The sequence below is a fragment of the Tenrec ecaudatus genome, chromosome 13, assembly GCF_050624435.1.
Source record: "Tenrec ecaudatus isolate mTenEca1 chromosome 13, mTenEca1.hap1, whole genome shotgun sequence".
Taxonomy (NCBI): Eukaryota; Metazoa; Chordata; class Mammalia; order Afrosoricida; family Tenrecidae; genus Tenrec; species Tenrec ecaudatus.
In genome coordinates, this window is record NC_134542.1 from 105,244,004 (window position 1) to 105,257,671 (window position 13,668).

General features: G+C 48.4%; 1 protein-coding gene and 1 pseudogene across 1 annotated transcript; both read right to left on the minus strand.

Annotated features, from left to right (window-relative positions):
• Window positions 1–1,516: 1,516 nt before the first annotated feature.
• Window positions 1,517–2,065, minus strand: LOC142424612 (ubiquitin-conjugating enzyme E2 C pseudogene; annotated as a pseudogene).
• Window positions 2,066–5,062: 2,997 nt separating this feature from the next.
• AMER3 (APC membrane recruitment protein 3) lies at window positions 5,063–9,199 on the minus strand. Its single transcript, XM_075529146.1, has 2 exons — window positions 7,526–9,199; window positions 5,063–5,086 (listed from the first exon to the last, which is right to left on the minus strand). The coding sequence occupies exons 1-2, from the start codon at window positions 9,197–9,199 to the stop codon at window positions 5,063–5,065; spliced, it is 1,698 nt and encodes a 565-aa protein (XP_075385261.1).
• Window positions 9,200–13,668: the final 4,469 nt, after the last annotated feature.

A 13,668-nucleotide genomic window follows, 5' to 3' on the forward strand; every position in this document is an offset into this window, starting at 1 on the left:
AAAAGAGTGCCACTGGTTTTGTTTCTCTAGACATCCCAAACTAACAGATACATTTTTGTATCTCTTCTTGACATTTCATAGAAATTGAATAGTGCAGTGTGCGGTCATTTTGACTTGCTTCTTCTACTTAGCATGCATGTTCCTTTTCTCTTTATTTAAGCATGCATTTTCTAGTACCACCTCTCCTTCTCCCAGGTCCTCTTCTTCACCCACCCCCTCTTTTACTGTCTTTGAAAATCAAAACCAAACCAAACACCTGCAAAGTCAAAGTCAATTGTGTCTGGTGCTAGAGAACTCAGTAAACAGAAAGAAATCATACTGCAATATGTATAAACAATTTATTCCTTTTCATTGGCTGAATAATATTCAATTGTATGGATATGCTATATATTATTATATTCCTTCGCCAGTTAATACTATTCTTTCTCCACTGATTTTTTTCACACCCATTTTTGGCCATAAACCTATGGATTTAAGTTTCTCAATTAAATTTTGTTGTTCTATATGTTTAACCTTATGCCATTATCCCATTCTCTTGATTATTTAACAGTGATAGTAAAATTTGAAATCCAGCCGTGTGATTTTTCTAAGTCTGTTCTTTTGCAGTAATGGGGTCCCTTTGTTTTGAGGAGTTTGGAAAGAATTGGCTTTAGTTCTTCTCTAAATGTTGTATTGAATTCACCAATGTGACCAGTTGGGCCTAAACTTCATTGTGGGAAGTTTTGAAATTACTAATTAATTATTTGGCTTGCTATAGGTCTATTGAAAACGTGTTTATTCTTGAGTTAGTTGACCGCCAGCATTTTTAATCTTTCTAGGAATTTATTCATTTCGTTATTAGTGTTTTCCAGTATTTTGGCATATATTATTTAGTATGTGTATTTTTTCCTGTAAAGTTAGTAGTGCTACTCCCTCTTTCATTCTTAATCTATGAATTAAATTCTTTTTTTTCTTTCTTTTTGGTCCGTCTTGCTGAGGCCTTGTCAATTTTGTTCATACTTCTAAAGAAACAACTTTAGGATTCATGGAGTTTCCCAGAGGCTTTTCTGTTCTCATTTTACCCATTTCTCGGATTCATATCATGAGACTTTCAAAGGTAGCACAGCAGACCTCCCAGGAATATCCCAAACAGTTTAGGATTGCGCAGAAAGGCGAGGTTTATGCTAGTAATGGTGCCTGTGATCGGTGGGTTTGGTGAATGCTTTGGCAGTTAGGGTCTGGTAATCCCATGATGAGACCTAACAGTGTAATCAACACCACCATAGGGTTTTCTATGGACAGCATAGCAGTTGTAAAAGGATTAGGAAGGTGTGCCGCCTCTTCCCGCCCCCCCCCCAAACCAACCCCAAATGTTATTTATTTAATACAATCATCACAGGGTGCAAATGGAGACTTAATTTAAAAAACAAACACAACAGAAATGACACCACAGCTTGAGATAAGAGTTCTACACAGACATCAAGGGGCGGGGTGGAGGGAGGACAGACAGCTACAGAAGAGAAGGGAACACAAGGACAGGGAAGGTCAGGGCTCTTGGCTGGAGACTTGCTTTGAGTAGGTTTCCTGCAGGTATTTCTTAAAGGCTGTGGGGTTTTTCCAGAGTCCCGCAGCATGTGTGTTCAAAGGGCTGTCGATGTTGGGCTCTCCCAGCAGGCTCTGGATGGAGAGGAGAATCGTCCCGACGTCATACAGGGCAGACCACTTGTCCTTCAGGATGTCCAGGCAGAAGTTACCCTGAGTGTCCACGTTGGGGTGGTAGCAGGGGGTGAGGAACTTCACTGTGGGTGCATTGTCAGGGTAGCCCCTGGGGAACTCCAGGGAGAGCTTGTCCCTCAGGTCTTCAGAGACTGTACCAGCTGCTCCGTGGATGGTCCCTGTCCACTTGAAAAGGTTGTCTGATTCCGGGAAGGCAGAGATTCCTTTGTCGCCAGACATCATGAGGGTCATCAGCTCCTGTTGTAGCCTCTTGCCCACGGAACCCCGGGCTGCGCCCCCGCTGGGCTCGGCTCCTTTCCCGGCGGCTACGACACTGGCTGCTGGCTGGGTCGCGGTTTTGGGAGGCCATTTGCCCGGTGTTGGCAGACGGGATCTCCGGAGACTGGAGGGCAACTGCCGGTGTGCCGCCTCTTTCCTCAGGTCTGATGTCGTTGAAAGAACGCTTCCTTGGGGGCGTGTCTGACGCTGATAATAAGCAGACTCGATTGAAAGTCTTCTTGCTGGTCTGCATCCTGCATCTGCCTCAGTAACCTCTGGTTTTTTGGACTTGAGCCAATGGATTTCCATGTTGACTACCATCCTGGGAAGTGTCAGTAGCTTGCCTACCAGGTTGCCTACTGTCCTTGGGTTCATTTGACACTGGACCCGTAAGCCTGCCTTACTGATCTTGGATTCAACTGCCTCTGCCTCCACCGGCCTGCAGTCTTCCTGTTTCCTGAGTCATCTTCCTGGTTCACCAGCCCTGGCAGCTCTGTGAGTCAGGAAAGGCTTCAGCTGAACATCTTACCCACGGACTCGAACCAGACTGGGCTTATCCCCTTCTACAACTCTGTGAGGCACTTTCTTAATATCCATTGCTTCCTTTACCTATATGGTTTGAACTTCAAGCTGGCCCCAAAGGAAGGTTCGCCCAGCATTCACTTGTTTGTTAAACCAATCACCTTTTCAGATGTTTTGCAGAACAGAAAGAGGAAAGGGCGTTTTAAAAAGAGGAAGTTGTGGTTTAAAAGCTGTCATCACCCAAATATACGAAGTGGAATCTGATTCTTCACTACAGTGCTCTTGAATAGAATGTGTGTTCTGCTGGTTTGTTTTTTTTTTTTAGTAGTGTTTAGGGATACTGTCAAGTCCGGCTAGTTTGTAGTATTATTCAGGTTTTCTGTAAACTTGTCGATTTTCTGCCCTGTTGTTCCATTTGTTATTAACATCAGAATATTGAGGTCTACAACTGTTATGACTGACTGGTCTACTTCTCCCCTTGGTACTGATTTGCTATATAAATTTTGGGGTTCTGTTGTTAGCTTTACATATGCTTATATGAAGAATATCATCTAGATGTATCAACACTTTCATAGCTATAAAATGTCCTTTTGCTGTCAATGAACATTTTTGTTTTAAAGTCTATTTAGTTTAACCTAAGCAGAGCTCCGCAGGTTCATGCTATTTGCATGATATACCTTTTGTTAGCATTCAACAAGTTGACATCTTTGCATTTAAAATGTGCCTCCTCTAGATGGTGTCTTATTATTATTCATCCTGAGACTCTCTCCCATTTGATAGATTTTTGCACATCTAACATTCTATGACTGGGTGTACATCTGGAATTGTGCTTTCTATTGGCTTTCAAAGTCAAGTTTTCCTCTGTGTTAGAGTAAGACGAGGCTCTCTACTCCTGTGTGGTCTTGGAGACCCCAGGGGCAGTTCTACCCTATCTGGTTGCTATGGGTCAGACTCCACTCGACAGTAGTGAGTTTTCAGAGTTTTGAGTTTGTTTTCTATTTAGTAATTATTTTAGTGTAACATTTTAATTATCTTAATGCTTTTTAAAATTGTCTTACAAAAAATAAACTAAAACTGTTTTATTACTTCCTTAGTGTCTGCTCTAGTACTTACAATACAGATGCTAACTTATCAGATCGACTTCAGACTTATACTAACCTGGTTTAACTTTATTCCTCTATCACTCTATTCCCTCTCCTGTTTCTGGTACTGTTATTGCAATACATTTTATATCCACTTATGTCACAAACTACCAATATGATAATTATTACTTTACATAATCATGCCATTTAGTGAAGCTGAGAGAAGAAAAAAGAGAAAGTTGATATTTGTGGAACTCTATTAACTTTAATAAATATACCATTAATATAGTAATTGTAGTAATATACCATCACTAGTTCTCTCTATTTCTTTTTCTGGATTCAAGTTGTTAATTTTGGATGTTGGGATTCATCAAGCTATGCAGTTTGTGAACCAGCAGGCTGCCATCTAATCTGAGATCTTTAGGTCAATTATCTGCTCTGCCGCTAGAGGGCGAGCTTTTAGGAGAAGCCATGATAAGCCTCTGGTCTGGCTCCTGACCTGTGAACTTCGGACCTGTCGGAATCTCTCTCATGCCCTCTTTATCTACACATAAACACACATGTGTGCATATATAAATAATATATTGTGGACTTTGCTTCTCTTGCCTCTGTGTGACTGGGCCACTGCAAACTATGCTGGTGCTCTGGTCTTGAGGACTGGGCCCTCCCCGTCTGCACGCATTCTTTCCAGGCTGGGCCTCAACCACTTCAGTTCCTGCCTCCCCACCGTGTTCTTGGGCTTGGTTGGGTTGCCCTTTCTTTGGGTCCCCCAAACCTCCAGGAATAGGAGATCTCTTGCCCAAACTACAACCGACCTTTGCCGAGGAGGACTTATGTCTGAAGCCCCATTTCTAATCCTCCCCCGAGACAAGTCTCAGTCAAGAAAAAAGTCAGAAAGTCATGTGCAACCTTTTAAGATTTTATTATTTCAACAAGTACTGATGGAGCACTCACAGAGCTCTCAGGCCAGCCATGGGCCCAGGGTCTGGAACACAACTCCTTGCCTAGAACATAGTGTATCTGCTGTGGCCTACGAGAAGGAAGTAGTGGATCCCTGGAGAGGCGCTCTCTGCCAGGTCTCCATGAAATAAGTTCTGGAGTTTTCAGAAAACCTGGGTTTTTAGTGCCAGGCAGGTGGGATCCAAACTCCATTGCCCCCACACGAGTTGCATGTGGCTGTAAGCAAATCTCATCAGCACCCTGTGACTTTAATTTGTGTCTAGGAAAACCAAGGAGAGCGTCTACATTTAGATTGCTTCATGGGTCAGATGACAGCATCCGTTGAGCAATGGACCCATAGTCGCACTGGCGGGGACAAGCTGCGTACATCCTGGGAGAAGGTGTCAAGCATGGCTTCAAAGAAGAAAAGAAAATCAAGCCTCTGTGCTTCCTTCTTCCGAGGACCACAGGCCTCTGGCCTGGAGTTTGCATGCTTGCTGCAGGCTTCAGTACTTGCTTGTGCTGCAGGCCACGGGCCATTTCTGTCACACAGTCAAGCCGCAGATGAACTGGGGAAACAAGGAGCCTGGCCTCACTGCGCCAGACAGGCCTCTCCTGTCTGGGACTCTGCTCCGTGCCTTCTCCCCATTACCTAAGTTTGCCCACTTAGCTCTGCCTCTGATAGCAAGTGGCAAACTATGCGACTCATCCAGTGTCTGCATGACCTGGCTCCCCCCTTCACTCCAACTGACACATGTCAGGCTGCCTGTCACCATCAACCGTGCACATCGACCTGCCCAGTTGAGGTAGAATCTAATAACGAGCACTTGACGAGCTGTTTTGTCTCCGTACCACAGGTCCTGACAGCGGATTGGAGCTGGCACCCGTCCCAGAGCGGCACACCAGAAGAGTGAGGGGCACCAGAAGACCTTTGCTGCTTGTGGGCAAGATCTCCCAGTTGTGAAGACCTCCACTTCTTCCCAGAAAGCATCTGAGATGTTGCCTATCCATGAATTCACTTGGGAAGAGAGCAAGTTGAAGGGACCATGACCTGGAGACACTGAGAGTCAGGAGATAGAAAGCCTACAAGAGCGAGGAAAAGAGGCCCAGCAAGAAACACAGGGCGCAGCAGGATGTCTGGAGGGGTGATCTCGACCGCCTATGAGAATTTTAAAGCTTGACTCACCCGGCCCCAAACCCCTAGGCTAATTTTGAACTCCAAAGTCAGCAACCCCATGACCCTGTTTTGCTGACCCATCGCCTGCTTACTTCCTTATCTATGTCGACGCAAGACCTCAGCATGCACAGAGCATGAGCAGGTTTGTGATTGGACCTGAGGAATGTGACCATACCCGAGACTGGTCCACTCATAACCTGAAGACCCAAAAGGCCAAGGACCCCACCGTCCACATAAAAGCCTTCAGGTAGAGCCCCTTCAGCTGCACCTCCTCTGAGTCCCCAGCTGAGGAACTGGGTGCTTTTCTTTCTTTTCTAAATAACCTTTGCACTCCCCTTGTCACTGAGGTCTCAGAGTAAGTGGTTCTTGAGAGCAAGGCCCCTGGGTACATCAGAGAGGGTACAGCAGCAGTTTAGTGGAGCACATCAGCCTGCGGTCACAGGGCCAGCACAATGTGACATTTTTCTCTTCGGGGCTCAGGTGGACACACGATCTGTGCTTTTCTTAGGGCCGTGGTGGACGAACGTTTGAGTGTGTGTGTTGTCCTGTCCTTGGAGCAAAGTGAGGGTCGGAACTGACCTGAGTGGTCTACTAGCCCCTGGCTCCCAGCTCCTCCCTCCCATCTGTCTCCTATCTCCAAATAACTCCTATGATGACATATTGGCTTACTCTGCCTATAATTTAATTATGCATCCAAGTCATAATTCTCAAGTTTCAGCCTCTTCCTAGGGGTGGCCACGGCCAGCACAGTCACACTCTTTGCCTTCTTGTGGATAAGTCAGCAAGGCCTCTGTAGCACAGTGCTCTTCCTTAGCCTTGATTATCCAGTAGTCCTCTAGCTGAGTTGACAGGTATGCACAAGGAGGCCCTCACATGTTAAAATGCCCCAACTTTTACCTGAGAGTCATCCTTCCTCTGACACCAACTTGGTTCTCCCAGGCCAAATGTGAGCGTACCAAGGCAAGAGGCAGCCGTGTGTTTGCAAGCTTGCCTTTTACAGCTGGGGCTCTGCCAGAACTGGCCTGGTCATTCCCACCTCCGGCTGACCAGACTGGATGTGCTCGTCCAGGGTCAGGTGGTGGCCAAGGTGCTATGTGGGACTTTTCAAGGTGGCTCCTTCCTGCTGGCTAGCAAGACCCAAGGTGAGAGGTCTTGGGGGTTCTTCATGAGATTCAGGTTTACCCCTCTGGGTCCCTCTGGGCCATCTCAGGCCCAGGTTATGGTCTAGGCACATCTGCTCCTATGGGCTGTGGTGCGGGCTACCTGGGGAGGGTGGGCTACCGGGGGATTCTCTCTGCTGCAGAGGGGCAGGGCTCCTGGCTATAGGCCGACCACATAGTCCCCTGAATATATCCTGCCTCTGGTGATTCTCTGTCCAGTGCTGGCTGTCCTGGTGGTCATGTTGGCCTGCCACACGGGCCACACAGCCCCTCATGCAGGGGTCTTGCTCTAGTGTACTTCCCCCAAGACCCAGCTTCCAGGGGTCTGGCAGACACCCCAGGTCCATGGGAGGCCTGGGCTCCTTCTGGGAGCCTATCCAGGCAGAGCGACGTGAGGCCTTGCTCTTGCTGGAAGAGTCTGCTGTCACGGTGACTGCAGACCTGAGGGAGGAGAATACGCCTTCTTCCTCAGACACCTGCAAGAGCTGCAGAGAGGGCTCTCGGCAGGGACTGCAGGTTCTCCATTTAGGCACCCCTGGGACCTTGCTTTCCCTTGCAGGAAGGTCTTTGCTTCCTGAATGCATCCACAGGCCCTGCCCAGTGTGGGCTGAGCAGACAGTGGCTGGGGTCCAGGTTCCTCTCCCCTCCTGGCTTTCTGGCCAGGGGCTTGCCTCCACAGAGCCGGCAGCTAGCTTTGCCACTGGCCCATGGGAGGCTCCCTTGGGGGAAGACGGGGCGGTGGAATCCCTTGGGGCTGGAAGAGGTAGGGGCTGGAGCTCCGGACCCCGACGGAGCCAGTTGATGATACCCATCGTGATGGAGAGCTCGGTGTCACAGAGTTTCAGCAGGCACTCCGTGCCTTTCCAGGAGCTTTGCAGGAAGCCATGATCAAGCACGTTGGGGCTGGGCATCGGGGCCAGGTTCTCCTCAGCCCCCGTATGGAAGCTGCACATGGATAGGGGTGTACCCATTGTGAGCCCCGACAGACTCTCAGCCACGCCCACGTCGTCGTTCAGACCTGGGCTGGCAGGGCCTTCGCTGGGATCACAGAAGAATTCGTAGAGGGCATCTCCACTGTAGCTATCCTGCAGGAAAGAGGGTGCAGGTGTGCCTGGGCTCTGGGCCTTCTTGTCCTCCTCAAGACCTGGGGAGAAGGAGTCATAATAGCCCTCATCGCTGGTGGAGACAGATTCGGGTTGCTCACTCTTAGGGGTGCCTGTGTCTATGGAGCTGGCCTTGGAGTCACCGTGAGGAGTCTTACAGGGGCACAGAGGTAGACTGGCAAGGCCAGCTGTGTCCAACTTGAGCTGCTCTCTGCTTGGGCCCTTAGATGCCTCCAGCCATGGGCCCAGCAGGGCATGCTGCTGCTTCACTGAGTGATTCACGCTGTCCCAGAACTTGGTAAAGCCTGACACCTCATTATGGGGGACAGATGCCAGCTGAGCCATGCCGGCCTGGGAGGGGGCCCTGGGAACCTTGCTTTCCAGGGATTGTGGCTCCTGGGCTGGGCATTCTGAGTCCCCATTCAGCTCCAAGCCCGGCACCGCGCTCTCATCTGCGAAGATCTCCCCACAGCCTGTGAGCGAGTCGAAGCTCTTGAGGGAGGCCACATCCTCACACAGGGCCCCGCAGAGGTCAAAGGAGGAGTCCGAGGGAAGCTCGGGGTCCTGGCCTAGGCTATCGGACCCTGGTCCCTCTCCCAGGTGGACGCAGGCTGCGCCCTGCCCCTCTGTTCCGTCCATCTGGCTCCCAGGCAGGGATGTGACCTTTCTCTTGGTCTCCAGGGCAGGCAAGTTCTCGGGCTTGTTTCGGTGAAGGTGGAATAAGTTCCGAAAGCACTTTTTGGGGCGTTTCAGGGAGATCCGCTTCCGAGGGATGCTCTTAGCCACGGCAGGCACAAAAGGCATCTGGGGCACGAAGTGGCGATAGTCGATCATGCGCTGGCTGCCACAGCCGCCCGCCGGTGTCAGGCTGCTGGGGGACCCCGGGAAGCTGGCACTGCTCGCCAGGGTCTCTGCAGAGGCGGCCGCCGCGCCGCCAGCCCCCAGCGCACTGTCATGAGTCTTGCTCTTACGTACCAGTTTGAAGGGGGCTCCATAGAAACCCGTGGACCCCTCCTTGGGGCCGGATTGTGCGCCCTTGTTGGGGACCCTGCAGTGTTCTTGGAGGCCTGCCTGGGGACTCTTATCACTCTTATCGCCATGGGGTTTCTGCTGCCCTTCCAGCAAGACAGGGCAGAGGCCAGCACTCTCCCTGGCCTGCGCAGAGGTTTCCTGGACTGGGGCTTTCTCGTGGGAAAGATGCAGGCTCGATTTGATGAACGTTTTCCCTCTCTTCAGCTCCATGTTGTCCAGTGACAGCAGCGGCTGTAGAGGAAGCACAGGTACTTAGTCCCAAAGAATCTGAGAGCCACATGGATCCTGGATGCTCTCTGCCTCTACGACCCTCAGTTGGGGGAGGCTCTCTCAGGCCGGCATCTGCCGCTCAGATCCAACGTCCCAACTGGGACCTTTCAGTGAAGTCATCTGGGAACAGCCCACCCGCTCACACAGCATGGTCTGAGGCCACTGCTAAACCCTTTATGGACAGGTGATACATACAGAAGTTAAGCCACATGACTAAAGGGTGCACCGAAGGAGCCAAAAGGTGGCCCCTCCTGGGATCTTACATCTCTGGTCTTTTGTATAGAGTTTATCTGGCCAATTCAGACGTGCGTCGACAGGCCCAGGCATTTCACAACAAACGTTGTGGTTCACCCCCACCACAACCAGTGAGGAAGGTTTAATTGTGTGGCCTGGTATAAGCTGAGCGAGTGGACAGGAAAGAGGACAGACATTCTGGTGGAGAGCGAGGAGGCACGGCACGGGCAAACAGGATGGCACAGGGCATCTGGGCGGAAAGGGAAGACAGATATCCTGAGTACACATCCTAACGGATGGATCTTGATACATAAAGTGCCATTTGAGAGGTTCTAAGATGGCACCCAGGTAGAATTACCCACTGGGTGCTCCTGCTGTTGGATTGGAAAATTAAGAGGAAGGGAGAGGGTGCGCCATGCAACATACCGGCATGATGCAGTGAACTAACAGAGAGGTGTGTGGGACGGGCCCCAGTCCCAGCTGCCTTGACCCTCCCCAGAAGAAGGCACTATAGAGGACAGCACTGAAGCCCAGGGAGAGTGGCGGGTCTGCCCACACCACATGGGAGCAAACTAAGAGGGAGGGAGGGAAGGTGGGAGGGAGGGAGGGAGGGAGGGAGAGAGAGACAGAGAGAGAGAGAGAGAGAGAATGAACCATATCCTGGTCCACCAAGCCTCGAGGATGACATTCCTGCATGGAACAGCCAATGCACAGGGAGGACCGTAGGACTGGCCCCAACATGAGACATAGCATCCCCACACTGATCGACAGCACTGTGGGAGACAGCACACAGTGTAGGAATCGTGCCTGGTTTGACACCCACACACTGGGGTGAAATACACAGGGAGCGCAACAGAGCAACAAGGGAGCAAAGCAACAAAGTCCCCGAAAAATCCCTAAAATAGACTTAGACTCAGGAGTCAGGGTTTTCACCTCAGGCTTGATTGGAAACCATACATATGGGTCAGCAGACAGACCTGGAACTATTATTAGGCCTTTTTCCCCTCTCTCTTCTTTTTTCCATGTCTATCTATATAAGATAGGCAAGATAAATAATCCCAAGGATAAAACAATGGAACTGACAGTTTCAGGGGGCCAGGGTAGAGAGAGGTGGTGGAAAGGGAGTGGGGATCCATCAAGGGAACAACAAGAGATCTTAAATCGATGATGACGAGAGGGCAGAATGCCTGTGGGAACAGGTGTGGTTTGACCAAGTGCAATGTAGTCAAGAGGAATTACTGAGAGTCAAATGAAGGTCAAACATGATAATGGGAGAAGAAGAAAGTAAAAGGAAATAGAGGAAAGAACTAGGAGGCAAAAGACATTTATAGAGGTATAAACATAGGCACATATATATGTAAATATATTAGTATATAATGATAGGGATAGAGACCTATATGCATATATTTATATGCTAAGTTTGAAGAAGCAGATGGACATTGAGCCTCTACTCAAGTACTCCCACAATGCACACTTTGTTCTAATAACATAGCATTCTGTGATGCTCACCATCCCTATATGATCACTGAAGACAAAATGGGTGCATAAGCAAATGTAGTAAAGAAAGATGATGGTGCCCGGCTATTAAAAGATACAGCATCTGGGGGGTCTTAAAAGCTTCAAGTTAAACAAGCAGCCATCTAGCAGGGAAGCAACAAAGCTCACATGGAAGAAGCACACCAGTCTGTGTGTTAACAAGGTGTTGAAAGGATCAGGTATCAGGCATTGGAAGACCCAGAAAAAACAATCATACTAATGTGAATGAATGGGGTCAGAGTGGAGACCCAAAGCCCATCTGTAGACAATTGGATATCCCTTCACAGAATGGTCACAATGCAGGGACTAGTCAGCCAGTGTGCAGTATAGCACTGAGGTAACACAACATTTCTCTAGTTCTTTAATGTTTCCTTCTGCTCCCTACTGGTCCCCACTATTATGACCCCAGTTCTGCCTTACAAACTCAGCTAGACTAGGACATGTACACTGCTGCAGATAAGAGCTTTTGGCACAAGGAATCCAGGACAGATACTGCCCCCCTCCCCCTGCAGGAACAGTAATGGGAATAGTGATACCATGAGGGTAGGAGGAAGGTAAGGGTAAAAGGAGGAGAAAGGGGGAACCGATCGTAAGGACTGGTGTATAACAACCCCCCAAGGGGGATGAACAACAGAAATATGTGTGAAGAAAGACAGCAGACTGTGTAATACAGGAAAACAATAATAATTTATGGTTTATCAAAGGCTTAGGAGGGTGGGAGGGTGGGGGAGGGAATGGAAAAAGAGGAGCCGATACCAAGGGCTCAAGTAGAAAGAAAATGTTTTGAAAATGATGATGGCAACATATGCACAAATGTGCTTGACACAATTGAGGTATGGGTTGTTACAAGAGCTGTAAGAGCCCCCAATAAAATGATTTGTAATGAAATAAAGTGTCATTCAAAGGTTTCTGGAACCCAGTCTGAGTTCAATGGGAGAGTTCTGAAATTACTTATTGATGTCTGCCTCGGGCGTGGAACTGGGAATAGTAGCAAAGGTGTTAATAACTTAGAAATTCTTGTACGGTTGAGAAGTCTAGCCTTATCTCGAGATCAACGAAGAAGTGCGGAGGTCTTCGGAGTGAGAGGTGAGTGAGTGGTTTGGTGAGGCCATTAATCTGATATCTGTGTGAACGATAGAACAAATCATGAGGGAGCCACTGGGCAGAGAGGACTCAATGTGGGATACGTGCGTGGAGATAAACTCTAGATGCAGTCTATAGTGAAGTTACAGTTTCTCAAAGGAAGGAACACCATAATTGAATGAGGAAAAAGAAGCAGGTGGGGAGTTATGAACACAGAAGCTTAGATTTCAAGCAAAGAGGATGGGGATGTGTGTGATGGAAAAGTCAAGCAAGGGAGGAGAGTGAAAAGGAAGGGGACGACAGGAAGGGGCTTATAATAAAATCTGATGTTTGGAGAAAATGAGACATTTTTGCCTTTTAGAGACCCGCAAGCCCAGTCTGAGGATCTTCGCTGATTCTTACCATGTCTCATGTCCCAGCTTACACTTCTACTTTTACCGGAAGCACCCTCTGCTTGCCATGGCGTCTCCTCTTCTCCCCAACACTGAGAGAACTGGCCTCAGTCAGTCTGGCCAGGGAAAGATTAGCGAAATGTTGGGTGGATTCTTTCCTCTATGCAAGGACTGATGCTCCCTCTGAGAGTTCGCCGAGTAGCCTAGTGTCTACGCTAAGCTGCCTCCTGCCAGGTGACAGACATGCACCTACAGTTCCCCATTCTGTCATGTAGACTTCATTTCTACTCCACACAATCCTTTGGGGACTAGAAAAGAACCCCTTCCAATTCTGATGGGCTGCGGGCCACACAACATAATGGCTATTTTTCAGACGTTAAAGTCAGAGCACCTGGCTTTGAGCCTTGGTTACACCTCCTAAACCAGGTAGAGTATATGGTCTATTATAAAAAAATATGATGGTAACCTCATTTCACAAATGAGAAACTAAAGTCCAGGGAAGTCAAAAAATTAGCCAAACCATCTAGCAGGGAAGCAACGAAGCCCATGTGGAAGAAGCACACCAGCCTGCGTGATCATGAGGTGTCAAAGGGATGAGGTATCAGAAGTGCGAAAACACACAACCAAATTGATATGAAGGGGCGTGGATGTAGTAGAGACCCCCAAACCCACCTGCAAGATCATTGGGCAGTCCCTCTCAGAAAGGTCACATGGACTGAACAATAAATTCAGGGTGCAGTATGGTACTGAATAACCACATAACTATCCTCTAGTTCATAAATATTTCCTCCCCTTACTATTATGGTTTTTACTTTTTTACCTCATTAATCAAGTCAGATCTGCATATTATGCGGTACATGAAAGTCACGATAGATAACCCTTTAGAAACAGTTACAGGAGTAATGTTCCCTGAGGGTTCCCTGATCGCAATGGTGATTGTATAACCTCACTCTATGGGTTTGAACGACAGAGTTGAATGTGAATACATATTTTGGACTCTGTGAGATATGTTAATAAAACAATTATTAAAAAAAAGGTTGCCAAATTCAGACAGCCAGTAAGTGACAGAGCTAAGATTTAAACCAGGGTCTGCGTGATTCTGAGCCTGTGTTCTCTTGTATGATAGACAGTTATTCTTTGAATCAATAACTCACACTCCCCTCT